General features: G+C 55.6%; 2 protein-coding genes across 2 annotated transcripts; one reads left to right on the plus strand and one right to left on the minus strand.

Annotated features, from left to right (window-relative positions):
* Window positions 1-8,893: 8,893 nt before the first annotated feature.
* Window positions 8,894-11,184, plus strand: Tmem160 (transmembrane protein 160). Its single transcript, XM_027945878.2, has 3 exons — window positions 8,894-9,145; window positions 10,219-10,311; window positions 10,842-11,184. The coding sequence occupies exons 1-3, from the start codon at window positions 8,938-8,940 to the stop codon at window positions 11,105-11,107; spliced, it is 567 nt and encodes a 188-aa protein (XP_027801679.1). The 5' UTR covers window positions 8,894-8,937; the 3' UTR covers window positions 11,108-11,184.
* Window positions 11,185-11,355: 171 nt separating this feature from the next.
* Npas1 (neuronal PAS domain protein 1) lies at window positions 11,356-25,818 on the minus strand. Its single transcript, XM_071604152.1, has 11 exons — window positions 25,697-25,818; window positions 24,995-25,257; window positions 18,943-19,010; window positions 18,614-18,703; window positions 16,522-16,693; window positions 15,157-15,272; window positions 14,670-14,827; window positions 14,050-14,156; window positions 13,513-13,660; window positions 12,488-12,582; window positions 11,356-11,873 (listed from the first exon to the last, which is right to left on the minus strand). Exons 1-11 carry the CDS (start codon window positions 25,816-25,818, stop codon window positions 11,407-11,409), a joined length of 1,806 nt encoding a protein of 601 aa, XP_071460253.1. The 3' UTR covers window positions 11,356-11,406.
* Between the last annotated feature and the right edge of the window lie 13 nt (window positions 25,819-25,831).

Below are 25,831 nucleotides of genomic sequence, written 5' to 3' on the forward strand. Positions count from 1 at the left end.
CTTGTGCCCACTGTCAGAGTCCCGAGACCGCCCTGTTTTGGTGTTGGGAATGGAGCCCTGTGTGGGCCAGGGAAGCGCTCCCCACCAAGCCACCTCTCCAGTCCTGACACCATGTACTTTCTCTTCTGCATAGAGATGGTAGTCAGCGATGACCTCCCCAAGACTATTTTTTCTTTGTTTCAAGATGATTTTTCTGACTCTTTTGGATGGTTTCATCTGTGACATCCGAATGGCCACTTTTTTTTTTAAAGTTGGTGTCCCCATTGTCCAGGCTGGTGCCAAATGCCTGGCTAGACCATCCTTCCTCCTGCCTCAGCCTCCCAAGCAGACAGGACTACTGGTGCCCCACCTCGTCTGCCCCAGACCCTCCACCTTTAGGGAACACGGTCAGAGCTGGTACACGGGGACCTGGGAGCCGTGAGCGCGGGATGGTGTGCTTGTGGGCCTTATCTCCCCCGACCCTCGGGTTCCAGACTTTCTGCTGCTGAGCGAGTTGGGAATTCTGGAAGCCCAAAGGAGGAGGCGGAGAAGCCAGCCCCGGGGAGGAGAAGGATGCTGAGAGGGTGCAGGGTTCCCTGCGGGAACGAGGGGCCCACCTGGGGCAGTGGGGGCTTCCTGGCACCATCAGCATCTGGACCAAAGGTGCTTCCGACACCTTCTTCAGGATGAAATAAAACAATAGAGTCCTCAGTTGAAGGAATGGAAATCTCTTAACAGAAGAGCAGATTATGAACACAGAAAGCTGTGGGAGAGTTCTCTCCTGCCCTTCTGGGTATATCACAGGCGAAAGGAGGAGACCAGAGAGGGAAATCACCTTTCCTGAGGCCACCCAGGAAGATCTGGGACAGGCAGCCAAAGCCATCTGAAGGCGTCACACACAGGATCACGAGGAGCATTAGCGGCAGCCCAGCGCGGAGGATGGTGCTTTGACTGGGCGTGATGTTCATGGTCCCATGACCCAGGGGCCAGCAGGTTCCCCATTTCACTGATGAAGGGATTGAGGCACAGGGAGTCTTAAGTAGCTCACTGTAGATCAGCAGCCTCTGAGTGGCTTCAAACACAGTCTGGCTCCAGGGTCATCTTACTGGGACAGGGACACCTTACCAAGGCCCTCCCTGCCTTCTCCCAGAGCTGCCGTGGCCCCAGGTCCCCGTTTTCCTCTTGGCTTAATCAGCATCTGACCAGGAAAACAGAAACTGCGAGGCCCAGAGGGAGTGGAGCGCAGCCACGGGACGCTGCGGGAGGTCAGGAGGGCTGTGAGAAGCTGCTAGAATCCCCAAGTCCTGGGGGACCTGAGACCCTGAGCTGTTGAAGGAGGAACCAGCCACAGGAGCCCTGCACAGGTGGCCATGGCTTCTGGGTCTTTATTACCTTCCAGTTGCCAAAACCCATTGAGAAACCAGCCGGGCTTCGAGCCTCAGCTGCAGAGAATGAAGTTTGGGGAGTCACCCTCACAGGAGACCCAAAAGTCACCCCTTAGTGTCCTCAGAGTCACAGTCCAGCAGACAGGAGGGCGCACAGGAAGAGGAGGGGGTGCCGCAGGTGGGGGGGAGGAGGGGAGGAGGGGAGGAGGGGAGGAGGGGCGGAGGGGCGGAGGGGCGGAGGGGCGGAGGGGAGGAGGGGAGGAGGGGAGGAGGGGAGGAGGGGAGGCAGCCTCCCCAGGGGCCCTGCTCCAGGGCATCCCAGGGGCGGGAAGAGCAGGGTCTGAGTCACCTCCTGAAGGGGATCTCCTCACCCCCTTGTCCCCCACAGGCCTCTTACCCAGCCTCTGACCACCCTTCTCCCAGCCAGGGCAGGAGAGCTAAGGGGTGTCCTGGGAAGCCTCTCAAGGGCTCCTCACCTAAGTGCCAAACCACTACCGAATCTCATGAGAGAGAAAAACGGATTCAAAGCCGATTATTTACCCCTCTTATCTTCTTTTTCACTTTCCACAGTTTTAGTTACTGCTGCTGCAACCACAGTCCAAAAGTATTAAATGAAAATAATAAAAATAGCTGGGCGCGGTGGTGCACGCCTGTAATCCCAGTGGCTCAGGAGGCTGACGCAGGAGGATGGCGAGTTCAAAGCCAGCCTCAGCAACTTAGCAAGGCCTTGTCTCAAAATAAAAAATAAAAATTGGGGCTGGGAATGTGTTCAGTGGTTAGGCACCCTGGGTTCAATTCGAGGTACCCCCCCAAAAATCTCTATCGGTCATAACCAACTAAGAAATACAACAGAATATCAGATTCCAATAAAAACTATAACATGCCTAGGATTTACCCTAGTGACGAATGCACAAGAACTTTATGGAAATGTCGAACATACATCTGTTCCCAGAAGAGGGGCACAGCTCAGGGGCCGAGCACCTGCCTGGCACACTCCAGGGCCTGGGCTGTATCCCCATCACTGCAAACAATAAAATAAAGATGCATATGACCTCAGTGTGGCTAGGGGGGGGCCTAAGGAGCAAGCCTTGAGTTTAAAGGAAAATCCTGGGAATAAAGAGAGAGAGAGAGAGAGAGAGAGAGAGAGAGACTTGTAATTCCCCTCCCCCTCTCAAATGTGGGACCAGGAAGCTGGTTATTTACCCCTTGGGTTAGCTGTTGTGACCACAATGCCTCCAAAGGAACTGCCACCTAGCCAGGTCTTTTTTTTTTTTAAACCAGGGATTGAACCCAGGATCTCTTAACCACTGAGCCACATCCCCAGCCCTTTTGTGAGACAGGGTCTTTCTAAATTGCTTAGGGCCTCAACTCTAAGTTGCTGAGGCTGGCTTTGAACTCATGATCCTCCTGCCTCAGCCTCCTGAGCTGCTGGGATTACAGGTGTGTGCCACAGTGCCTGGCTATTTTTTAAAATTTTGAAACAGGGTCTTACTAAGTTGCTTAGTCTCTCAGTAAGTTGCTGAGGCTGGTTTTGATCCTCCTGTCTCAGCCTTCCCAGCCACTGGGATTCCAGGTGTGTGCCATAGTGCCCAGCACCTAGCCAGCTCTTGACAAAAATATATTCATTGTAAAAACAAAAACCCCAACACCTACCACCCCCTCTACTCCGCAGATACTGGCCACGGTGCCGTGGAGCGGTGCTGGCACTTTGATGTATTTTCAAAGCTTTCCAGATAATTCCCCTGAGAACCACCATCTAATCACCGATGCGGATGCAGCCAGCCGTGTTAAGATCTCTTTATGGAGGGTTTGTTTTTCTGCCCTGACCCTTTCTGGCATTCAGCGTATTTCCCTCCCTCTTTTTTCTCATCAACAGAAACCATTTAACTAGCCAAGAATGTGAAAAATGAGTCTCAAATATTTTTAGTTCTCAACCCCATTGAATGTGTAGCATTCCACAAGTGCACATGCGCGGTCCATTCCCCGTCCATCCCCAGGTTTAACCCCACACCTCCCAACCTGCCCTCTCCACACAATCCTACTCTTTCTCAGCAGGAGATGAAGGAGCAGATTTCAAGAGCAGCCTGGCCCAGCAGGCCTTGTCACCAAGGTTCTGGGACAATGGAGGGCAATGGGAGGTCCCAGTTTGAAGTAGGGAGACACATAAGCAGATGCTCATTTAAAACGTCCTGTACCTGCTAAGTGAGGTCCACCCATCAGTCAGCACAAGCTTCTAGGGTGACTCCTCAACTCACAATGTCCCACTGGCTTCCATCACACATAAAACAGAAAGTCCCCATGAAGGTCCACAAGACCCTGGTAAGGTCATCTCCCCTCCCCATCCCCCTCTGGCTTCCTCTCTCCTTCCTCTCTCCTCATCACTCTCTATGCTGCAGTCACGGTGGCCTCTGTGCCATTTCTCTAACCAACCCCAGGACCTTTGCAGTTACTTGTCTCCTCTGCCTGGAGCTCTCCTCGAGTCATGGCTGATTCCTCCTTGCTACTCACATCACATCCTCAAAATTTAGCAGCTTAAACCAATTATAAGCACAGTTTCTGATGATTCCTTCAGTGGCCAAACAGGGTGGTTCTGGCTCAAACTCTCATATGTGTTCAGGCTGCAGTTATCCAGAACTCTGGCCGGGCCAGTGGATCCACACGAGGGAGGCTCACCTGTGGCTGGCAGGTGGGCGCTGGCCATTGGCTGGGGGACCTTGGTTCCTGGGGCCCCTCCACAAGGCTGCTGGAGGGTCTTTGCAGCACGGTGGCTAGATTTCCATAGAGAATGTGACCCAGGACAGGGAGGGGGATGCCATCTTTTAAGACCACGCCTCGGAAGCCACCCCAGTCCCTTGTGCTGTGTGGTAAGTGGGAGAAGACCTCGTCCCTGGGCCATGAGGGTCTCTGGGGCCATCTCGGTGGCTGACTGTCCTATTCTCTTATCATCCGTCCCCTCATCTGATTGATTTTCTTCAAGGGATCACATCCAGTTTTCCTTTTTACCTGCAGCTCTGAGGAGTGTCACTGCCACAGGGGCAGGGACGAGGATCATTTCCCCGCGTCCTTAGTGCTACAGCCTCAGTGCCTAGAACTAAATGTGAGACGTAGTGCATACAGATGGTCCCCAGCTTCAGATGGTCTGACATATGACTTTTTGTGAGCATGTCTCTGGTTCCACGGATTGAGCCCAGGGCCTTGCCCATAATAGGCAAGTGCTCCCCACTGAGTGCTCCCCATAACACCAGGTGACGATGGTGCTTTCAGCTCTGCGTGTGGAGGATGAGCACCCACACGGTCATCCTGTTTCTCCCTTATGGTACGCTACTCATCAGAGTACCTGAGACGTTCAGCTCTTCATTATTAAAACAGACTTTGTGCCAGCATGGTGGTGGGACACTCCTGTAATCCCGGGACTCGGCGGGGGCTGAGGCAGGAGGATTACAAATTCAAGGCCAGCCTCAGCAACTGTGCAAGGTTCTGTCTCAAAATCAAAAATAAAAAGGGCTGGAGATGTGGCTCCGTGGTAGAGCACCTGGATTCAGTCTCCGATACTGAAAAATGAATGGATGAATGAAGAAGGAATAAATAAATAGGCTTTATGTAAAATGGTTTTGCCCACCTGGGTGTTGATTTGTGTTCTGAGCATTTTTGAGGTACATGAGCCTGAGCTGTGGTGTTCACAGGCAAGATTAAACACATTTTTTTAATTAAATTTTTTTTTTAAATTTCTATGTGTTGCTGGGAATCGAACCCAGTGCCTCACACATGCTAGGCACTGAGCCCCAGCCCCAGCCCTTTAATCGCATTTTCAACTTCTGACAGGTTTGTTGGGATGGAATCCCATCATAAGTTCAGGATCATTTGTACTCAATAAATATTTGATGAAATAATAAATGAAGAGGCCACTGAGCAGGCAGGTTTCCATGTCCAGGTGAAAGATGATAAGGGTTTGGATAGGGAAAGAGTGGAGGGAAATGGATAGCTGCCGACAGGGTCACCAGCCCGCTCCTGTTTCTGGTCCCTCCCTCCCATAACCATCCTCCACAGGATGGCAGAGGACCTTCTCAACACATAAGTTCTCTGTTCTCCGCATGAATCCTCCATGGCTCCCCAGTGCACAGGATCAGGGGTTTAGAGGTAAACGAAACAGGGTGACCTGGGAAGGCCAAGATTACCCATTCCTCCCTCTGGGCAGGATTAGGAGTGGGAAGAGAGGAGTAGACACCATTCTAGCTTCAAAAGACCTCCATATACTCTAGGGCATCTCAGAAAAATGCTGTCACAGCTGCCTGTGTGTGTGTTATCCAAGAAACCATCTTGTGATGGTAAATAAGTGGAATTTATTTTATTGGTTATGTTCCTGTCTACACTCAGTTGTATTCCACAGATTCTTTCTGCAAGGCTCTGATCTCTCTCTACTTGGTCTGTGCCTACTAACACTTCAAATTTCATCTCAAATATCTCCTTGCCGATCCTACATCCAGGCTAGGTCAGATGCCCTCTCTGAAATTCTACAATTTACTTATTTGGCATGCTAATTGCTTATTTTCTGCCTACCCCTCGGGACTGTGAGTTTCATCAAGGAAAATAGTTTTCCCATCTATGAACATGGTACATCTCTCCATTGATTTAGACCTTCTTTAATGTGTCTACTATGTATTTTGTGGATTTTGGTATAGGAATCTTACCTTATTTATTAAAATTATTCCTAAGTATTTTTTTTTTTTTTTGTACTGAGGATTGAACTCAGGGGCACTCGACCCCTGAGCCACATCCCCAGCCCTATTTTGTATTTTATATAGAGACAGGGTCTCACTGAGTTGCTTAGCACCTCACTTTTGCTGAGTGATATACACTTTTTTGTATATCAACCTTGATTTCTGCAACCTAGCTGAATTCGCCTGTTAGTTTTAAATTTGTTTAGTTAATTTCTTAGGAATATCTAAATAATCACATCATGCATAAATAGAGACAGTTTTACTTTTTCCTGATTTTTACATCTTTTATTTATTTTTCTTGACTTGTTGCACTATTTATCACCTCCAATACAATGTTGATCAGAAGTGGAAATAATGGAATTCTTTTCTTTTTTAAATCTTAGGGCAAAGCAGTCAATATTTCACCATTATTGGCTGATGGACTGAGGAGGTGCTCAGTGGTACAGCACTTGCTAGCATGCACTGAGCTCTGGTTCACTTCACAGCTCTGGGGTGGGGTTGGGGAGGGGACTAGTACCTCCTTCCTTCATCCCTCCTTCCCTCCCTCCCTCCCTTCCTTCCTTCCTCTTTCTCCTTTTTCTTTTTCTTTTTATACCAGTAATTAGACCAAGGGGTGCCTAACCACGAGCAACAACCTTAGCCCTATTTATTATTATTTTTGGGGGGTGTAGTGGGGATTAAACCTAGAGTTGCTTTACCACTGAGCCACATCCCCAGCCCTTTTAATTTTGAGACAGGGTCTTGCTGGGATTTTACAGGTGTTCATCACCACACCCAGCTTGTTTTTTTTATTTTGAATCAGTGTCCCACTAAGTTGCTCAAGGCCTCCTCAAGTTCCTGGGGCTGGCTTTGAACTTGCCATCCTCCTGCTTCAGCCTCCAGAGTGCTGGATCACAGGCCAGCACACTGTGCCTGGCTTAGTTGTAGCTGTTTTGTAGATGCCTTTTATCAGAATGAGGAAATTCAGAGCAGAAAATTTTGTCTGTTTTGTTTACTGACTTATGCCACATGTGCTCAGTAAATACTTAAACATGTGTGTGTGTGTGTGCGGTATGTGTATGTTTGTGTGTGTGTTTATTTGTTGGTTGGTTGGTTTGATGCTGGTGATTTAGCCTAGGGGCACTTTACCAATGAGGTACATCCCCAGCCATTTTTATGTTTTTATTTTGAGACAGGGTCTCCCTAAGTGTCTGAGGCTGGCCTCAAACTTGTGGTCCTCCTATCTTAGTCTCCTGAGTCACTAGGATTATAGGCATGAGCTCCTATGTTCAGCTGCTCAGTAAATACTTGTTGAATGAATGAATGCATGAATGCATATAAGTGGTATGGCACAGTGGCTAGTAATTTGGCATTGAACATGTTTAATTAGCTATGTGATTAAGGGTAGTGATTAACCTCTATCTCCTCTGAAAAATGGGAATAATAATGGTATTACATGAAGCTATTTTGAAGATTTAACAGGGTCCTCTATACAAGGCAGTGGAACAGTGATTGACACATTGAGCTCAATTAACATTAGCTTCTATTATCCCAGTCCTCTGAGCTTTGCTGTTTCCCTCTGTAAAACCGGGAACATTCCAGTTTCTCTTAGGGTTGCAGTGAGGACTAAACAACCATTATATACATAATGTGCCTAGCACAATTGCTGGCACAGAGAAAGCCATCAGTACGTGTTTGCTATTATGGACTTAGTCCCTCCCCTGTGTTGGGTGGGGGACATGGAGATGGGTCAGTTAAGTACCCCATCCACTGGAAGCTCACAGCCAGAGAAGTATTAAGATAATGATGTCATGGTGTAGTGAGTGTACAAAAAGCCAAGAGAGCAACTAGTGGCAGAAGCACGATGCTAAAGTTTGCCAGTGGGATGTTTTTGAACGTTTTATCTGCCTCGTTCTTTTTTTCCTTTAAGTACATGGACCTGACATGGGCTGGGATGTAGCTCAGCAGCAAAGCGTTGGCCTAGCTGAGGAACCAACCCAGTGCCTCATACAAGCTAGTCAAGCGCTCCACTACAACCCGAGCCCCCCAGTGGAATCCTGTCCCTCCTAAAACCAGAGTCTTAGAACTTAAAGGAAACTACATAATGTCTATAGCAGGGAAAAAATGGAAACAACCTTGGTATCCAACAGTGGCGTCCGGATCAATCACTTCTGGTATGTTCTTATAATGTGTCCATAGGAACATTAAATATGATGGTGTTAAACAGGGTATGGAAACTGGTTAGGGGACTGGTTGGGGTTTACTTTTCATTGAACCCTGCATTTAGCACCATGTTCAAAAATAAACAATGTTTTTAAGATTATAAATTTAAATGTTATGGGAAAAAATTGTGATACCACAATTCAAAGTTCACAGTAAAGTTATCTGGAAAAAAAAATTGTCAAACAGCATCTTACTTTACATCTACATAAAAAGACTAGAGAGGAATACAAAATAGTAGTAGTATAATCGCTCGGTGGTCAGCTTACTGAGGAGTTTTACTCTACTCTCTGGACTCCCTAGTGTATTGCAAAGATTCTACATTAAGCTCCTGGATGTTTGTTTTCGCCTTTGTGATTATGTTTAAAACCACAAGTCCCAGCAGACACCGCGCCGCCGGCTTCTGGAGAGAGGCCCTCCCCCGACGCAATGATCGCTGGGATTCGTAGTCGAGTGGTAAAAGCAAGGTGGGACGCACACTACCGGCATAGATGACAGAGGAGGAATCATCACCATTCTGACCAATGGACAATGGTTACCGGACCTGAGTGGCGGGCGAAAACCTAATGGGAGGGCCGCTGCTCCTGAGTGACGTGCCTTGCAGCCTACAGGCGGCTCTTGGGGCGGGGCGGCGCGCGGCGGCTGTAGTGCGAACCATGGGAGGCGGCTGGTGGTGGGCTCGGGTCGCCCGCCTGGCCCGAGTCCGCTTCCGGGGGGCGCAGCTGCCGCCTCAGCGGCCCCGGAGTGGGGGCGCCCGAGGGTCCTTCGCCCCCGGCCACGGTCCCCGCGCCGGAGCTTCTCCGCCCCCAGTGTCCGAACTGGACCGCGCGGACGCCTGGCTCCTCCGAAAGGCTCACGAGACAGGTCTGTGGTAGGGAATGGGGTCAGCTCGGGTGAGAGACGGGGGTCCGTGTGGCTGAGCGGTGGGCGTCTGTGTGCGGGCGACGAGGGTGCGTGCGGTTCCTGCTGGAAACAGGGCCTGGGCTCGGCAGGGAGAAGGGCTTCCGTATAAGCGCAAAGAAACCCTGGTCGAGGAGCGCAGGAGGTCCGCATAGGGCAAGGACTTGCGGTAGGAGGAGTGCTCGGGTTAATGAGGTGCAGGAGGGATCGGAAGCGGTGGTCCGACGAGGAGAGGCAGCTTGATAGAATTGCGCCTTTCTGGATGAAAGAGGTTTGCAGAGGCAGCCTAAGAGTGAGGGAGTTATTTGCAAGAGGGGTCCATTCGAATTGCAGAGGCGACCACTCGGTATAAAGCGGGAGTGTGGCTCCCCGCAGAAGATGGGGAAGCTCCGGATTGGAGGAGGGCACAACCAATAGAAGAAAAGTTCTGGTCTGATTGGAGGGAGAGGTGATCTATGCTGCAGGGGGAGGGAACTCAACAAGGGGTGGGGGTGGCAGTTTGGAGATATAGTGGGATACTGTGGGGTCTTGTAATGGGACCAGCCTGCCAACACCACGCAGGAATTTGAGCGGGGGTGGTGGGGAGATGTGGATGCATTGAGGACGACCATACCCGGTAGGAGAGGGTGGCATTTGGAGGAAGGTGAAGAGGGAAGCTGGAGAAAGGCTTGGGTGGGAGGAGCCTATTCCAGGTGTCTGAGAAAGAAGTGAGAGGGAGGGTCATGGAGCTACCATGTGGGCAGGAGGGTGACCAGGACCACCTTTTGGGGTTTTCCTGCCTTCAGATGGAGATTCTTCACTTTGGGCTCTAAAGTGCCCTCCAGGTTCTGCAGGCTGTCTTGAATCTCGGGTGTTGCAGAATTTGGGGGAGAGGGGCTCAGTGATGGGGTGAGAGATTGAGGTGACAGGGTTTGGTGGGGGGCTGGATGGGGTGGAAGTGGGATGAGGGGAAGGCCCAGGGTTTGACTCTCTGGGTGGGGGTGGGGGTGGGGGTCAGGTTGGGCTGACATTGAGCTTCCATCTCCCCCTCTCTCCAGCCTTCCTCTCCTGGTTCCGCAATGGCCTTCTGGCATCTGGCATTGGGGTCATCTCCTTCATGCAGAGTGACATGGGTCGGGAAGCAGCCTATGGTGAGTGTAGACCCCTGCTCTCACTCTCAAGGGAGTGAGGGTGCTCCCTCTCAACATGGACTCCCTCCTGCCCCTCCTCCAATTATAAGTGTAGAGCCTCTCTTCCACGGATGCACTGGTGAGTGTGGGCCTCCCCCCCACCCCTATTCATGGGCACAGATCCCTCAAGTGGTGGCCCAGGGCATGGCTATGGGGCTTCCTCTTCCAATCTGATTTCTTAGAGATGAAGGGCCTTTGTCCAGCCCTCCTGCATGGCTTGCCTCTGCCCCTCCAGCATTCTCTTTGCTCCCAGACCAGCCCTCACTCTCCTGGACTCCACTTCCAACCATGGACACCCCGATCCCCGTTTATGCGCAGCCACCTTGGTCCTGGCCCTGAACTGCTCCAGCCCCCTAATCCACCCTTGGGTTTGCTCCAGTCCCTTCCTAGCCCAGCCTCTGTCCCTGATCTCCCCCAGCCCCTCAAGGGGGCAGCACCAGGCTGGTGCTCCAGGCCCTGCCCTCCATTGACCATGGTCTTGTCTTCCACAGGCTTCTTCCTGCTGGGCGGCCTGTGTGTAGTGTGGGGCGGCGCCTCCTATGCTGTGGGCCTGGCGTCGCTGCGGGGACCCATGCAGCTCTCTCTGGGGGGCGCGGCGGCGGGCGTTGGGGCCGTGCTGGCCGCTAGTCTGCTCTGGGCTTGTGCCGTGGGCCTCTACATGGGCCAGCTAGAGCTTGATGTGGAACTGGTACCCGAGGACGATGGGGCGGCCAGCGCCGAAGGCCCAGATGAAGCAGGCCGGCCACCGCCCGAGTAAGCAAGGCTGTGCCGACCGGCTGGTGCTGGGCGGCCGGGCCCCAGGACTGGGACATTAAAACCTGACCCTTCCCTCGCTCCAGAGTGGTGGTTCCTGTTGCTTGGGGAAGGCTGGGCCTGGAGGAGGTGGGGCCGAGGGAGGAGGGCAGTGGGGGCGGCGGGGCAGGCAGGTGGAGCTCATCCAGGAGACGAGATGGAGGTGGAGCCGGTGCCCAGCCCCGCCCGGCGGGCGTTTAATTCTCAAGAGGGCTGACAGCTTGGCCCCGCCACGCCCTCCCCAGGTCCACTGCCCCGCGGTCCTCAGTCCCCCTTCCGCGACACCCTGGTGCCCGGAGGCCCGGGGTAGGGCAGGCCCAGGCTGGGGTAGAAGGCCTCCGGGAGCGCGGGGCCGGGGCCCAGCCGCGGCAGGTGCGGGTACACGAGGCCCAGCTCAGCGGGGCCGTAGCGGATGGCGCCGGGCGTGCACAGGCTCCGCACCACGGGCGGCAGGAAGCCTGCGTGGAGCAGGGCGGGTGGGGGGTCCCCGGGCGGTGCCAGGCCCCACGGCCGCACGGGATCCTGCTTCAGCGCCCCGGCCCGGATGACAGACGTGAACTCCCGTCGCGGTGGGGCCGGCCGTTCCGAGGGCTCCTCGTCCCCACTGTCCTCGCGGGCTTGCCTTTCCCTGGGAGCCGGTTCCACCTTGATGCGTTTGCCGCGCGTCTGCGGGGCCTCGTCCTTGTCGGCGGCGGGGACGACCTGCTTCCTCTCCACCGGGGGCTCCCGCTCTGGAAGGGGCCGATTCTGAAGCCCTCAGCCTTCCCACGTGGGCTGGGGGCTCGCCCTGCCCTTCTCAGCTAGGGAACACTTGCTGAGGTTGTCACACTGGGAGGGGGGGCCACTGCATGTAGTGGGCAGAGGCCAGAAGTGCTGCTAAACATCCTCCAATGCAGAGGACAGCAAAGGACCGTCCAGCTCGAAAACAGCAGTAGAGCTGAGGTTGAGAAGTCCCAATCTAGACCTGTGCTGATCCATGGAACTTTCCAGAATACAACGTTCCACTTACTGGAAATGTTTTAGATCTGCACTGTCCCATGTGGTGAGTATGATCAAGATGTGGATTCCTTTTTCTTTCTTTTATTCTTTTTTGGTAGCAGGGATTGAACCCAGGGACTCTTAACCACTGAGCCCTGTCTCCAACCCTTTTTCTTTTGAGACAGGGCCTCCTTAGTTGCTTAGGGCATCGCTAAGTTGCTGAGGCTGGCTTCAAACTTGGGATCCTTCTGCCTGGTTAGTTGCTGGATTACAGGCATGTGCCAGTGGATTTTTAATTTTAATGTTAATAGCCACATGTGGCTTCCAGACTGGATACTGCAGGACTCAGCAATCCTGAGGGGCTTACCTGTGTGCTCTGGCCCTGGGCTGGATGTGTCCTCACAGGGCACACTGGCTGGAAGCTGGAAGGCATCCAGAGGTGTTTGGCCACACTCCGCTTGGCTGGGGACAAGAGGATGGCATTGGGAGCCAGGGGTCCCTGGCTGCCCAGCCTCTGGCAAGGGAAGGTGCCCTCCTGCCCCACACCACCTGCAGCAGTAAGTGAAGTCCCCCCCTACACTGTGAGTGCAGGTGACCGCACCAGGGAATATGGAGCCTCCACCCCAAAGTACTGAAAGGACTCTTCTCCAGACCCCCAAACTTCAAGTTGGCTTCTAGCCCAACCACACAGATCCATACAGCCATTGGCCAGCCTGCTGGTACTGTCAGGTGCCCCTGGGCACCCTGTGCTCCTGCTGTTACTGTCTGGGTATGCCCAGGTACCCTGTGCTCCTGCTGTTTCTGTCTGGGTGCCCCTGCTGTTTCTGTCTGGGTGCCCCTGGGCACCCTGTGCTCATGTGATCTCAGCATCTCCCTTCCAGACCTGCGGCTCCCCTCCAGAGCCCAAATCTGAGCAGAAGACTGATTTCTCTCCCTTCTCCAGCCTTAGAGTCTGGCATTTTCCAAACCTGCCCCAGCCTCCTTTGGTCCCCCAGCACCCGTTTTGTTTCTCAGACCCTCATCTTCACAGTAGCAAGAGTTTTTCCCCAAAAGCAGATTTGACTATGACCCTCCTCAGATCTAAAGCCTCCTATGGCTCCCCAGTGCCCAGAGGCAATTTCAGGCCCTCAAGCCTGAAATTGACCAGAAGCCACCATGAACCTGTCCCTCCCTCCCAACTCTTCTCTGTGTCCTGCCAGTGAGGCCGTCCCCTCCAGGCCCTCCCTCTCCTGGTCTCCTTTCCCCTTCAGGTTTTCAGACCCCTCAGGGCTTGTCCTGTTCCCGAGGCTCTCCCTGAAGACCCCCACCCGAGCTGCGGACAGGTGGCAGAATCCTTGGGAGGAGTTCTCAGGGGCTGGGCTCTGTGCCCACAGGAGGGGCAGCAGCTCTCACCTGAGCACATGGCTGACCCAGAGCACGTGATGCTCCCCAGGGCTCTTCCCGCTGCCAGCCACGGTGGCCACAGACTGCAGCCACACGAAGCCCCCAGCACGCTGCAGCCAACGGTAGTAACCGGTCATCACCTGGCCCTTGTCCAGCACTGGACCCAGCCCAGAGTCAGAAGAGACCCAAGGGACAGGGCAGGGTGGGGAGGGGGAGGGGGTCAGAAATGGTGGACAGGAGGAGGGGGCAGAGAGGGAAAGACCAGCAGAGAGAGGGAGACAGAGAGCCAGAGTCAGAGCCCCAGAGGTGGCCCAGTACGAAGCCTGCTGCGTTTCAAGGGTGGGTCAGAGACCCCACAGCCCCTTTAGCCCTCCGCCCACACCCTGAGTCCTTGCTGAGTCTCCTGCTGCCCTCTTCGTGTGACAAATTGAGCCCTTGGAACCACGGGTGCACCGTGGCCAGCCCTGAAGGAGGACTTCAGGGAACAGTGAGGGTACTCAGGTCTGGTTTGTGTTTGGGGGGGGGGGTGTCTGTGGTGTGTCTCACGGTCCAGGTGGCTTTGGCGGATCCTGGTTGCATCCTGTCCATGGACAAACTGGTAGCAGCTGCGGCCCACAAGCTCTGAGGGCCCCAGGTCCATATGGTCGCTGACTCTGGGATGACAGAAGAGGGGAGGAGTCCAAGACCATGGTGGGGGGGGAAACAGAGTTGGCTCCAGAGTGACCCGGGGTCCAAGCCCTTGCCCTGAGGGCTCCGGGCTTCTGTTCAGCTGTGAAGTGGGCATGATAATAACAGTGTCCCTCGCAGGGTGGCTGCGAGCATGTGGCAGAGCAGGGCTTTGATGGTGCTCTCAGCACGGGGACTGTTTCACTGTGAATCTTCCCCACCGCCCAGTGCAGGAGAGGAGGGAGGAGAGGCCCCAGAGGAAAGGGCTGGGGAGGGGCGGAGCTCCGTTGGCCCCGCCCTCCTCCAGCCCCAAGGGTCCCTCCCAGGCCGAAGGGGGAAGGGAGGGTCCCTTCTGCCTGTCACCCTGCCCCTCCGCTGCTCTTCCTCCTCCCGAGGTCCCCGATGCCCCAGTCCGCAGACCCAGCAGTCCCTTTGACTTCCACAGAACCCCAGTTCTCCTGTGCGCCCCATCCACGCGCCCCAGTCCCCGACCCCGGTACCTGCTCTCACAAGCAAGGATGGTGAGACCCAGGCTGAGGCGGAAGACGATCATGTGTCCATGCAGAGGCAGCTCAGCCAGTGGGGCTGGGGGCAAGGTGTGACCCAGAGCCACCAGGCCCAACGCCCGGGCCCGTAGGCGCCCTGTCACGTGGATGACCTGCTGGTGGTGGGTGTAGTTGGGGACAAGCAAGGCGGTACCAGTGGATAGTGGGCATGGTCGGGGCGGGGCAAGGCCAGTGGCAGGAAGACCATAACCAGGCCATCCCACCAGGTTCCACCTGTCACCCAGAGGCCCTGGGGCACGGAGGGAACGAAGGGGCCCCCAGATCCTAGACCTGGTTCCCTAAACCATCTATAGCTAGAGAAGCCTCCACCAGGGTTCCCTGGGTCACCCTCGCACCAGGGACATCGCTGGCAGGGATGCACAAGCTCTGCCCCAGACCACAGGATGTGCCTCAGAGGCTGGGACCAGATGCCCACACCCACCTTGTACCCCGAGGCCTTGACGTGCAGCCCCCGCTTGGTGAGGGTGGATTTCATGCGGATGAAGAAGGAGCGCTCCTGCACCCGGGGGGAGGCGGGCCCCTCCGCAGGGCTGGTCTCTGGGGAGGACAGCAGGGCAGTTAGGGGGTCCTCCAGAGGTCACACAGCCCCACCCACCGCAGAGCCAGCGAGACGCGGGACCCTGATAGGCTCAGAGTACACCTGATCATGCAGCTCGCTGCCACCTGCCCATCTCCCCTCTGCTGCAGCCAGGCGGGTCTTCAAGCTCCCATCAGACCCTGTCCCTCCTGCTCTAACCACCACAGCTCCCCAGGGTCCTGTAGCCTCTCCCTCCAGGTCTCGGCTCACACATCTCCTCCAGGAAGCCCCTCTCTGATCCCCAGGCTGGGCCAGCTGTTCCTTCTGGGGTCCCCTATCTGGGCTCTGTCCAGTTTCAACTGTCAGTCTGTCAGGACCAGGTCAGTCTTCCCCACTGGACTGTGAACTCCAGGAGGATGGAACTGTCCCTACTGTGTCCCCAGCATAGGACCTGGCACAGAGGGAGGCTCGGGAATAGAAACTAATGAAACTCACAAATCCAGATTATCCTGTGAGCCCTGATATGGTCTTACAAAAATGCTCACATAAAGTACTCTGTGCCTCAAGTTCAGGTGCAGACAGCCACACTTCATCCTCGTGTGTAATAGACGTCCCCCCAAGCTGGCAGTCCCTGCTGATGTACCAGGTGTTTTTGGTGTTAAGCAAACCCAATATAGGAAAATCCAATTTACGGGAGAGTTAACCTCATAGGCCCCCAACATTTTAGAGCTAAAAGTAGCTTTCAGGATCTAATCTCCAACACTTTCTCTCTGCACCACAAGAATGGAAATTTCCACTGGAGGAAAGCGAGACAAGCCTGGGCTAGAGTCCAATTCAATCACTTATAGCTGTGTGACCCGGGGCAATTAACTTAACCTCTCTGTGCTGTGTCTCCGTGTTCTGCTGTGTAATATGGAGATAATAGTTCCTGCTTTTAGTTAGAATCCAATGCAATTATGTACTTAAAGGCACAGCACAATGCGAATGTCCCCCTACGCGTGCCTGCCTGCCAGATTATTTTCCGAAGTCACTCCCACCTTTATTCAGCAGGCAGAGAGGTCTTTCTGAAACTCAAATCTTGGGGAGCCTGGCCATTCTAGGGAGTTTGGCAGTTTTAGCGAGCCGAGCCTCACCGCTCAGGCTGATTCGTTCTACAGACTTGCTTTGCGCAACTCGAGGGAGAGTGGGTTTCGTTTAAAGGAGACAGAGCAGAACAGGCGCCCCCTGGTTCACCTGGGCTTCCTTCTTTTGGGGGGTCCTTGGAATTACCGATCTCCGGGGCATCCGCCAGCGAGGAGGAAGAGGAGGAGGAGGAAGAGGACGAGACGGAGGGCGGGGTGGGGGGCCCGGGGGTCGGGGTCCGCAGCCCCAGTTGTTCCAGAACCTCCGAGTGGTCCCCGGGGTGGATGTAGTCGAAGACGCTGCTGCCAGTCAGCTCCACCTGCCGGCGGCCGAGGGGAGTGCAGGGGCGCGTCAGGTGCGCGCGCAGCCTCTCGCCCCAGGGCTGGGGCCCGCGCGCAAGTGTGCCCCGTGCCAATCCTGGGCTTTTTAGCAGAAATAACGTTCACCTGTTTAATGGAGGCCACAAACAGGTTCTTCCTGCGCCCTCCCAGGGGAGAGTCGTGCCCAGGGATTAATAAAGTTTTTCTAACTCTGACCACTCTAGGAAGAAGGGACCCTGGGCTGACACCGGGTTGTCACAGCCGCGGTTTTCTAGCTCCTCTCCGCTCCCACCCTACAGCAGGCAGCCTGCACCGGCGGGGATCGCAGGGAACTCGGAAGGCGAGCGCTGGGGTAGCTTCCCAGCCCTGGAAAGCGTGAGAGCCCTCAAGGCAGCTCCTCTACATTCACGTCGACCTCCAAAATCTCTCGCAGGGGTCCTTCTCTCCCCGCCGCCCCCAGCCCGGACCCCCATCTCTTCTCCACTGCACTCCTGCCCCGAGTCCTCAGGAACCTCTGGCCTTCAGTCCCCACTCAAGCCCCCTCCCCACATTGCTAATTGACCACAGCTCTCCATTCATCGCCCCTCTACCGGGGTCACGGGTCTCCCACTAGTCCTCATCCCTCTGGACTGCTGCTCCCCCTCATTGACTCTGATCTCACTTCTTTTTTTTGCACCTGAGATTGAACCCAGGAGCACTGAGTCACATCCCCAGTCCTTTTTTATATTTTGAGACCAAGTCTTGCTAAGTTGCTGAGGCTGGCTTTGAACTTGCAATCCTCTTGCCTCAGCCTACTGAGTCACAGGGGTTACAGGCGTGCACCACCTGGCTTTGAGTCCCCCTTTTTTGCGGGGGTACTGGGGAGTGAACTCAGGGGCACTCAACCACCGAGCCACATCCCCAGCCCTATTTTATTTAGAGACAGGGTCTCACTAAGTTGCTTAGCGCCTGCCTTGCTTTGGCTGAGCCTGGCTTTGACATCTCAATCCTTCTGCCTCAGCCTGCTGAGCCACTGGATTATAGGCTTGAACCATCCCCCCAGCTTTGACCCCCCCCTTTTTAAGCCTTTCTTCCACTCTTCCTGTGTGTCCCCTTCCTCTTGTCCAAATTCCTTTTCTTTCTCTTCCCACTCCAGGAATTTCTAACAACTTGATGACCAACTGAGCACAAAAACCAGCTAGCCAATGAACCGAAGTTCCCCAATTTCCCATTTGCCAACAGATTTGTAGAAATGATAAAAGTTGACAGCAATTTGCATTGAATGGACTGGCTAGGCCTAGAAGCTGCAAGAGGCCAGGGCTCCTGAGCCAGGGACTTCGAGTCTCCCTGCCCTCCTTTTATTTTGCAGGAGCTGGGGCAGAAACAGCAGGTTGAGTTAAGGACATAATGAGAGTCAATCAACTAAAACAGCAAGGTGGTGTACACCTGTGTAATCCTCGTGAGCCAGGAGGCTGAGGCAGGAGGGTCACACGTCCCAGGCCAGCCTCTTGGCCCTGTCCCAAAGAGGACTGAGAATGTAGCTTAGTGGTAAATTGCCCCACGGTTCAATCCCCAGTTCAGGAGTGGGGACATACTCATTCCCCAAGGCCGGGGAGCCTCAAACCCTTCCAACATGAATTGCTACAAACTGTAAAATGATTAAGAAGGAATGTGCTGGCAAACACTGTGCACCTGGCTAACCAGTTACTGACAAACGGATCTTTCAGCTCATTTGCTTTCCTCAAATTGACCTGTTATTTTAATGACTCTTCCCCCAACCACCACCATGAAGATGAGCTGGGGGGTGCCACGTGGGGTTCCAAGGAGCACACTTTGGGGACTGTGGATTCAGTCCACTTCTTTTATGGGTGGGGGTCTGGAGAGAGCAAAAGCAAGCACGGGCCAGGCGGTGGAGATGGTGGCCCCCTGGTGGTCCTTACCTGTGAGAGGCCCAGATAGATGGAAACTGTTTCTGAGATGTAGAGGAATTTTCCTTCCTGGTTCAAGGCGAACACAAAGCCGTCCAGGGACTAGAGTCGGGAGAAACGGAGGCAGGAGTAGGGGGGATTTCCAGCCAGCAAGCGGGAAGGCAAGCTCTGAAATCTGGGTCTCTGCCTGGGGGTGGTGGGCTTCGGTGACCCTCGAAAGGGGCAGGCAACAGCGAAGCCCGGCATTCACTCCCCAGGGGATGATGCGGCAGAAGGGGTGCTGTTCCCCGATGTGGCCACCAGGTGGCAGTGAGGAGCAACAGGCTAGGAAGGGGCCTCACCTGCAAGATGTGTCCTCCCAGGTGCTGCTCGAAGACCTCGGAGACCAGCGTCGCGGGGCCCCGGCGGCCTGAGGCTGGGCGGAGGGAAGGATGCGGCCAGGGCCTATTGGTCTGGCTGACCTTGGCCTGGGAAGGCCCCCAGGGAGCCAGGCTACAAATCCCCCACGATTCCCCCAAGTGACCAGGGCCCAGTAGAGAAGAGACCCGAGGTGGGGCGGGGGCAGAGTCACAAATACAGAGACTGAGACAGACAGATGGCGGGGCAGAGAGGGATTCGTTCGTTCCCACTCACTAACGCCCCCAAAACTCACTAAATACCTCTGCCACAGGTCCTGCAGTGGGCAGTGCTGGGGTGTGACCAGGTGACCGGGACAGCCCAGCCCGCCCTCACTGAGCTCCCAGGCCAGGTGCAGATGAAGAAAAGCAAGAAACTAACAGGCACAGAACTATAATTTGTGGCCATGTCATGGAGAATAGAATAGGTGGGGGACATCTGAACAGAGGACTGAAGGGTGAGGAGGCGGGTGGGAGACGGGCTGAGAGAGACCCCGGGAAACAGGAAGGAACGGGGGATTGCAACAGGACAGCCCAGTTCAAAAATGGGCAAAAGACTTGAATAGGCTTTTCTCCAGGGAAGATGTACAGATGGTTAACAAGCTCTGAAAAGGTGTTCAACGTCCTTAGTCGTCAGGGAAATGCAAATCACACCATGCCTGTAATCCCAGCGGCTCAGGAGGCTGAGGCAGGAGGATCCAGAGTTCAAAGCCAGCCTCAGCACTAAGCAACTCAGGGAGACCCTGTCTCTAAATAAAATACAAAATAGGGCTGGGGATGGGGCTCAGTGGTGAGTGTCCCTGAGCTCAATCCCTGGTACCAAAAACAAAACACCACAGTGACAGCTGGGTACGGGGGAGTGCAGGCCTGTAATTCCTGCAACTCAGGAGACTGAGGCAGGAGGACCGCAAGTTTTGAGGCCAGCCTTAGGAACTTAGCGAGACCCTGTTTCAAAATGAAAAAATAAAAATAAAAAGGGCTGGGGATGTGCTCAGTGGTAAAGCACCCCTGGTCCAAGGGGGGGACCCCCCAAATGTCCATGCATGAGGCGTGGACGGCATGGGTGTGAGCACACGATGCTACACGGTTCCGCAGCCAGAGCGAAACTGACAGGTGACGGGACGTGGCCGAACCTTGAGAAAAGTGCGAAGTGGAAGAAGGCACACACAGGGACGTGGGCAGGACTCCAGCCCGGGACGTCCAGAGTCAGCCTCTATGGAGGCTGAAGCGGTGAGTGGTTGCAGGACTGGGGGAAGGGGAGGGGCTTGATGGGGCTGGGATTGTTTTGGGGTGATGGAGACGGTTTGCAAACAGAGGTGACGACGGTGACCGCTGCAGAGCATCCTGACCACTGTACTCACGGCCACTGGGCTCTTCCCTTCACAATGGCTAATTTTATGGTAGGTAAATTTTACCTCAATAAACTTATTTTTTTTTAAATGAGATAAGGACAGAGACATTAAGAAGGAGATAAGGTAAGGGGCTGGGGCTCTAGCTCCGTTGGTAGAGAACTTGCCTCACGTGCACAAGGCCCCGGGTTCGATCCCCAGCACCACATTAAAAAAAAAAAAAAAAAGCTAAGGACAGGTCCTTAAATAAAGAGAGAAATCCAAAGAGAGAGGGAGACAGAGAGATGTAAAAAGATGAGAGAGAGAGAGAGAGAGAGAGAGAAATGGAGAGACAGAGCTGGCAAAGGAGCCAGGGGTGGTGACAGGGTCCCCGGTGTCATCCTCCCTTGGTCAGGAGCTGGGGCCCCAGTCCTTGTCTTGTGCTGGAGGTTGGCAGAGGCACCAGAGTCCCGGACACTGTCCCCACCCAGATTCCCAGGGTGACCCTGACCCTGCATAGCTGACCCCCTAAGGGAGAGGCAGGCACTCTGGGGAGGACTTAGTTCCTCAAGAGTCCCCAGGCTGGCTTCCAGTGCCATCCTGCCCTGACCAGCCCCTCCTCCTTTCTGAGCCCCAGTTTCCTGCTTTGCCAGGTGGGTTTGGGGGTGCGGGTCTCCCCCAGGGCCACAGCCCCAGCCGCCCGGCCCAGAGCGGGTGCATATTCATCGCATTAATCGTGTGATTACTGTTGTTACGACCAGGCCATCAAAACACCAGGCGAGGACAACCGCCCAGGCCGCCCTGGCCCCCAGTGTCTGGCCCAGCCTCCCCCCAGCGCCCCAATCCTACTGGCTGCTCCTCCCTCCTCCCCCTGCAGATCCAGGAACAATAACTGGGGAGGGGGGCGGCAGACCCTCCCCGAGACGCAGCTCCCACCATCCTGGTGACAGGCGGGAACAATGCGGGCCTGCTAATTGTCGCAATTTTCCCTGTCATTTTTGCTAATTCCTTCATTTTCCCTCTCCAGGATCAGCCCGGGTCAGACTGAGCTGCTGCAATTAACAGCATCGACGGGCAGGCGGGCTGGGGGCAGGGGCTCGGGACCTGCTGTCCCCATCCCCGGCCACCCCCTGCGACAGGGACCCCAGAGCCGGCTCTGATCACTGACTAATGCTCACGGTCACTCTGCCCCCACCCCCTCAGCCCAGCCACCTCCCGACTCCTCCCTCAAACGCCCCATTTCTCTGTCCCCAAATTCACCGGGTGGCTCTTCAAATCCAGACCTCCAACCTCACTCACTCTCTTTACAAGTATTAGCACAAGTTTCTCCTCAGGGACTGCCCCCAGGCGCCATCAAGACACACACAGAGGGGACAGAGGTGGGGACAGGGGAGCAGAAGTGCAGGAGGGACCCAGGGGTAGGCGAGGCGAGACCAAGGGCAGAGGGGAGCAGTGGAGGCCGGGCTTCGCAGGTGTCCCCTGCATGGCTAAGGCCCTGAGCTTCAGCTGCCCTGAGAAGGGCCGCCCGGGGTTGGCTTCCAGTGCCAACACTTTATCCTGGGACTCTTTACCCTGGGGAGCCTGGAGGAGGGACCCCCGCATCATCCAGGCTCCCGGCTCCCTGGAGCTGACCTCAGGGCACTGTGGGGAGGGACCCTGTTCTGCAGGAGTCCCCTCAGCTCCGTCTGTGACAGAGTGGATGTCTGTGCACCAGCCAGGCGCAGGCGCATTTTTTTTGGTACAGGGGACTGCACCCAGGGCTACTCCACCCCTGAGCCACATCCCCAGCCCTTTGCAAGTTTTGTTCTGAGACAGGATCTCACTGAGTGGCTGAGGCTGGCCTTGAACTTGGGGTCCTCCTACCTCAGCCTCTGGAGTCGCTGAGATTCCAGGTGTGCACCCCGTGCCTGCACTGCTGGATTCTTACCAGTGTCATGGCACATAACATGGGGTCCTCCCGACCCTCCTCTTCCTCACGCCCATGTGTGTCATCAGCAGGCCCCGTGGCCTGGACCTGAGGTTATCACCCACCCAAGGCCTCACCTTCCACCTGTCCCCTGCTTCTTTCCCTGGGCCCTGGGTTCCTTCCTGGCTCCTGTCTCACTGGGGTAGTGATCAAATCCTCACCATGACCAGGAGGCCCTGCATGACCATGACACGGCCCCACTGGCCACTATGTTCACCCTCACCTTACTTGCTCCTCTCCAGAACCCTAGGTCTCAAGGCTGTGACTGCTTTCCAAAAGGTCTGCCTCAGGACCTTTGCACTTGCTGTGTGTCCCCAGGCCTAGACCACTCTTCTTCCTTACAGCTTACTCCCTAACCTCCAGGAAGTCACTTCCTCAGAGAGGTGGTGCCTGACCTGTGATCTAAGACATCACCTCACCTGGGTCCACTGTTGCTCAGTGACAATGTATTGAGCCCTCACTGCAACCCAAGCACTATTCTAGCTCAGCAGACAAAGGGCACACAATAAACAAGATAAGCACATGCAGCCTGTGTCAGGTGACAATGAGCGCCAGGGAAAGGTGTAAAACCAGAAAGGAAGATGGGTGTGGGGGAACCGTGGGGTGCTAACATGGGCTGTGGGGGAAGGCTTTCCTGAAAAGCTGGCCTTCTGAGGGAAGGGGATCTGGGTAGAGGACCCTAGGCAGCCTCCTAGGTGCCAGATGGAAGTGAGACGGGGGTGGGGGGGTGGGGGGGGAGGTGGGGCAGGGCCCTGTGTGCAGGGTGTGGAGGTCAGGGACACAGGAAGGTGGTCAGTGGGTGTTTGTTGAAAGAGGAGGGCGTGTTGATGTGAGGCGGAGCCTTCTCCTTCCTAGACTGACCCTGGGGGCTGGACTTTAACATCCACCGGCCCATTTTACAGATGGCTGACCGAGGCCCTGAGTAACAGATACCCCCACCAGGAGATCTGCAAGGTAGGCGCCATCCCTATGTTGCAGTCCCTGCTGTGTGCCCTCTTTGTGACCTGGGGCCACTGGAGTACCACCCCCTATGGCTTCTGAGGGCTCAGCTTGTTGTCTGTGTGCAGCGCCTGGCTTAGCATCCGGCAGGCAGTCACCGGCCACTCTGACCACCGAGGACATGAGGCCCCTTCAGGGGCGACAGCAGGCTCCGCTGTCTGGTTTCAGCCGAGACATCCTCAGTTTCCCCACCTGAACTACAGGAGCAGGTGTTTAGCCCCCTGTTGGGGGACCCCTACAGCTGCAGGCATCTGTCCCTCATCTTCCAACTTGGGGGCTGCAGTCCAGGAGTACTGCGCCCACACACGCTGGCCCAACCCCAGCTGGCTCTGGCATACAGGTGGCCTGTCACCCCATGTTGTCACCTCGGGGAACCCCTGCGCCCTCTGAGCCTCGGAATGCCCATCCAGGTAGTGGGGGGACTGCAGGCCCACTCTCAGCCCCCCTTTTCCTCCCTGGAGCTCAGGGACAATAGACAAGATGTTTATCCCCCGCAGGCGCACATGTTGTTCGAGGTAATGACAGTAATCAGCGGCGCTAATGCCGCATTCTCTCAGCGCCAGTCAATTCGCCTAATTACCGCCTGGGAAGCCGGATTATTTAAATTTAAATGGTGATTTATTGCGAGCTTAATCAATGCTATTTTCTCTCCCCCCTCCTCCTCTGGGACCAGGGCAGGAGGGGAATTGGAGCCCCTGCAACCCCACCCTAAGAACACCCCCTTCTCCTGCGGCAGGGGTCAGGGGTAGCCTGGTGCATCCTGTGCCTTTTGCCTGCGACCTCAGATTAACACCTTTCACCGTCTTCTTTTAATAACAGTAAAGCAGAGATGCATCAAATATAAGTGGTAATGACAAGAACAGAACCCTTCTAGGCATCAATAGTCAAGTCTGAATGATAATAAAATTAGTTATACATCTGTATTTCACGTAGTCTAGGTTCTTACAGATTCTAGAAGGTAGTGGCTTATTTCTCTGTGTCTTGGCGGAGTGGCTCCAGGCCGGGAACTTTGCTCTACTTTGATGCTGGACCCTGAGTGCTGGGAACAGCAGAGCGCCGCAGCCTGACCTGCATCCTCCCACGCTGCCCCTCTGAGCCGGGCCTGCTGGGGGGCTTTGCCAAGACCCACCTGCCCGCTCCTCGGCCTTCTGGGGGAGGTTGGAGGGTTAGTCCCATTTCATGAACAAGGCACCAGGAGGGGAGGCCACCTGCCCAAGGCTACAGAGCTGCTGGGCGGCAGAGCCAGCCCAGAGACACACATCTCCCTGAACCGCCTCATGTCCCCCCTTGGCTGAGCTGTCTCCCTCACGCCCCCCAAACCCGGGATTCGGGCGCCAACGTCCTTGCATGCCCTCTGCGGCTCCGCAGGTCTGGGCGCGGTATCTCCCACGAGTGATGGGAACCCAAAGTGGGTTCTCTGCGGCTCATCCATCAGACGTGGGGATTCTTTGGGATAAGAATGATTCACCTCCCCTAATAAAAATAACAGCTGTTACTGGCGATGCCCGGTGTTGCCGCGTCCTGGCTTAGGCCAAAATTTACGAAGTCGCCACAATTTCTGTGTCCATTTCACAGATTAATAAACTGAGGCTTGGAGAGCAGGAGCCACGTGATAGGGCACACAAAGGGTTTGGCCAACTCCCCTGGAGCTGGACCAGGGCTCAATCTCCTGCGGCCGGGATCCCAGTTTCTGGGTCCCTAGAACCCTGGCGCCCCGCGCATGCGCACTCACCGAGGCCGGCCGGTGGTCCCACCGCCCGCAGGCCCCAGGGCGGCGCCCCCAGCGCCGCGAAGCGTCGCAGGCGGAGGTAGGTGACGCTGAGACGCACGATGGACGCCTTGTCCAGCTGGCTGGAGATGGCGCCGGGCAGCGGGAGTAGCTTGGCCAGCTCGAAGAACTCTAGGTTTTCCTTCCCGCGCCGCGAGCGCGCCGCATTACGGGACTTCTCCTTGCGCTGCGCCTGCAGGCTGGGTGGGCGGCCCGGAGGAGGCATCAGCTGGGCCCAGGGGCACGAGGGAAAGGGGCCGGGGGCAAGCCCGGCCTCCTGGGGCCCCGGGAACTGGAGGGACACTGGGAGTGGACTCAACCCTCAGGCGATGGGGGCAGACCTGAGTGCGAATTCTATACGTGGCCGGAGGTGGGGACAGACCTGGGTGTAAGCCCGTCCTCTAGGGGGAGGAGGAAGAAGGGAGGGATTAACAGTACTGGTTCTGAATCCTGGCCGAAGGACAGACAGGTACCAAACCACCGTTCAATCAGTCGGGGCGAGGAATCCCAGCCCAGGGGCGGGGCAGAAAGCTCGGGAGGAATCCTCCCCGGGACGCGAACCCAAAAGCGAGTGTGAATTCTCCCCGGGGCCCCTCCCCGAGGGCGGGGCCATGACCAAGGGGGCGGGGCTTAGCTCACCAGGGTCCAGGCGGGGCCTTGACCATCAGCCCAGGCAGAAAGTCCCACGGGACGCTGGCGCCACGGCCTCCCCCGCACTTGACCTCGCTTCCGCCGCCACTGCCGGGATAGGGGGCCGCCATCTCGCGGGGGCTG

The sequence above is a fragment of the Marmota flaviventris genome, chromosome 18 (assembly GCF_047511675.1).
Source record: "Marmota flaviventris isolate mMarFla1 chromosome 18, mMarFla1.hap1, whole genome shotgun sequence".
Taxonomy (NCBI): domain Eukaryota; kingdom Metazoa; phylum Chordata; class Mammalia; order Rodentia; family Sciuridae; genus Marmota; species Marmota flaviventris.